The sequence below is a fragment of the Trichoderma citrinoviride genome (assembly GCF_003025115.1).
Source record: "Trichoderma citrinoviride strain TUCIM 6016 unplaced genomic scaffold BBK36scaffold_326, whole genome shotgun sequence".
NCBI classification, from domain to species: domain Eukaryota; kingdom Fungi; phylum Ascomycota; class Sordariomycetes; order Hypocreales; family Hypocreaceae; genus Trichoderma; species Trichoderma citrinoviride.
The window spans coordinates 1-1,420 of record NW_020195034.1 but is presented as its reverse complement, the minus strand read 5'-3'; the positions used below and the strand labels follow the sequence as shown (position 1 = coordinate 1,420).

General features: G+C 59.9%; 1 protein-coding gene across 1 annotated transcript; it reads left to right on the top strand.

Moving 5' to 3' along the window:
- Positions 1 to 51: 51 nt before the first annotated feature.
- BBK36DRAFT_1164013 (hypothetical protein) lies at positions 52 to 1,296 on the top strand (the record flags this gene model as incomplete). Its single annotated transcript, XM_024894599.1, has 1 exon — positions 52 to 1,296. One exon carries the CDS (start codon positions 52 to 54, stop codon positions 1,294 to 1,296), a length of 1,245 nt encoding a protein of 414 aa, XP_024744761.1.
- Between the last annotated feature and the right edge of the window lie 124 nt (positions 1,297 to 1,420).

Genomic DNA, 1,420 nt, shown 5'->3' with positions numbered 1-1,420 from the left:
TTCACCAACCCCTTTGGGTTCGCCAGCAGCGGCCAAGACGGCAGGTTCACCATGTACAGCGGCGGCCGGGGCTATCGCGGGTCATGGACCGCCTGGAGCGACCCGACCCCCTCGGCCAGCTTCTACGCAGGATCGTCATGGCCTGTTCAGGCACCAACAGGCGTCACAACCCGCAGTCCCCCGCCGGCCGCGGCGACGGCGGCGCCTCAGGGTCCAGCGGTGGTAGACTTACCATCCGAGCAATACGTGCCCATGTCCCCTCGCCCTGACTACGGCAGCGTCATCAGCAACCCCGTCATTCCCCTCTATCCGGACTCACCCACGTACTCTCCAGCTTCGCCCACCATGGGCCGTACGGGCTCGCCTATCCCGTACCATCCAGCTTCACCCGACCTGACCCGTTTGGGCTCGCCTCTCCCGTACCGTCCGGCTTCGCCCAACCTGGCCCGTCCTGACTCGCCTATCCCGTTCTGTCCGGCTTCACCCACTCCCATGAGAAGCCCCAAGCGGCGGCATTCCGTGATCGACGTCAACGAAGTTGATGCAGGCCTTGACGGGATCCCTCTCAGGGCCAACACTGTCCGAAAAACTACCTTTGTGGAAGCTGTCTCGGAGGAGGTCCCTCCGCTCAAGAGGCAGCGAAGCTTGTCCCAAGAGTCCCACGAGTACTGCATTGTCAACAACTTGTCCGACGACGATGATGAAGGGGACGAGGAAGACGAAGACGAAGACGAGGGCAGAGACAAGGAGGAGGTGCGACGGCTCAAATTGCACGCGGGACACACTCCTCGTTCGCCTCCAGTGCGCCACAGCCAGGGCAGCCCAACCCCGATTGCCCCTTCTTCCCCGCCGGATCACGGGATGGCCATTCCCGACGAAATGGCAACGGTGCCGCCTGACTCTACCACCTCGGAGGGTTCGGGCGACGTGCCTCTCAAGGGCCCGCTGATGATCCGGAACAATCCTCTTCATGACGAAAGCTTCCTGGCCGCTCTGCACGAGAAACTCAACCCCATCAGCCGGGGAGTTGATGCCCTCCCCAGGGCGGTGCAGTCTCCCATCGAAATGCCGGCACCGCTGTCAGCTGCGCGAGGTGAGCATATCGGCATTGGCCGCTCGGATTCCGATCACGTCCCGCATCCTGAGAGCACGGATCGCTCGAATCTTGTGTCCACTGAAGGCAAGGAAAGTGAAGATGACGGTGACCACAGCGACGATTTTGAAAGCGCGGAGCCTGACGTTCCACTCAAGTTCAAGTCTACGAGCAACTTTGGGCAGCCCTTTGGGAGGATGTAGAGCACTATCCGAGGGAAGCGGCAGAGCTGCGCAGGCCAGCGGTGCTTTGTTTAGATAGTTTACAATTGCTTGATCTTCAGTTTGTTGGGTTTTTTTTGTTCAGTTTTTTTTTTTTTTTTTTTTT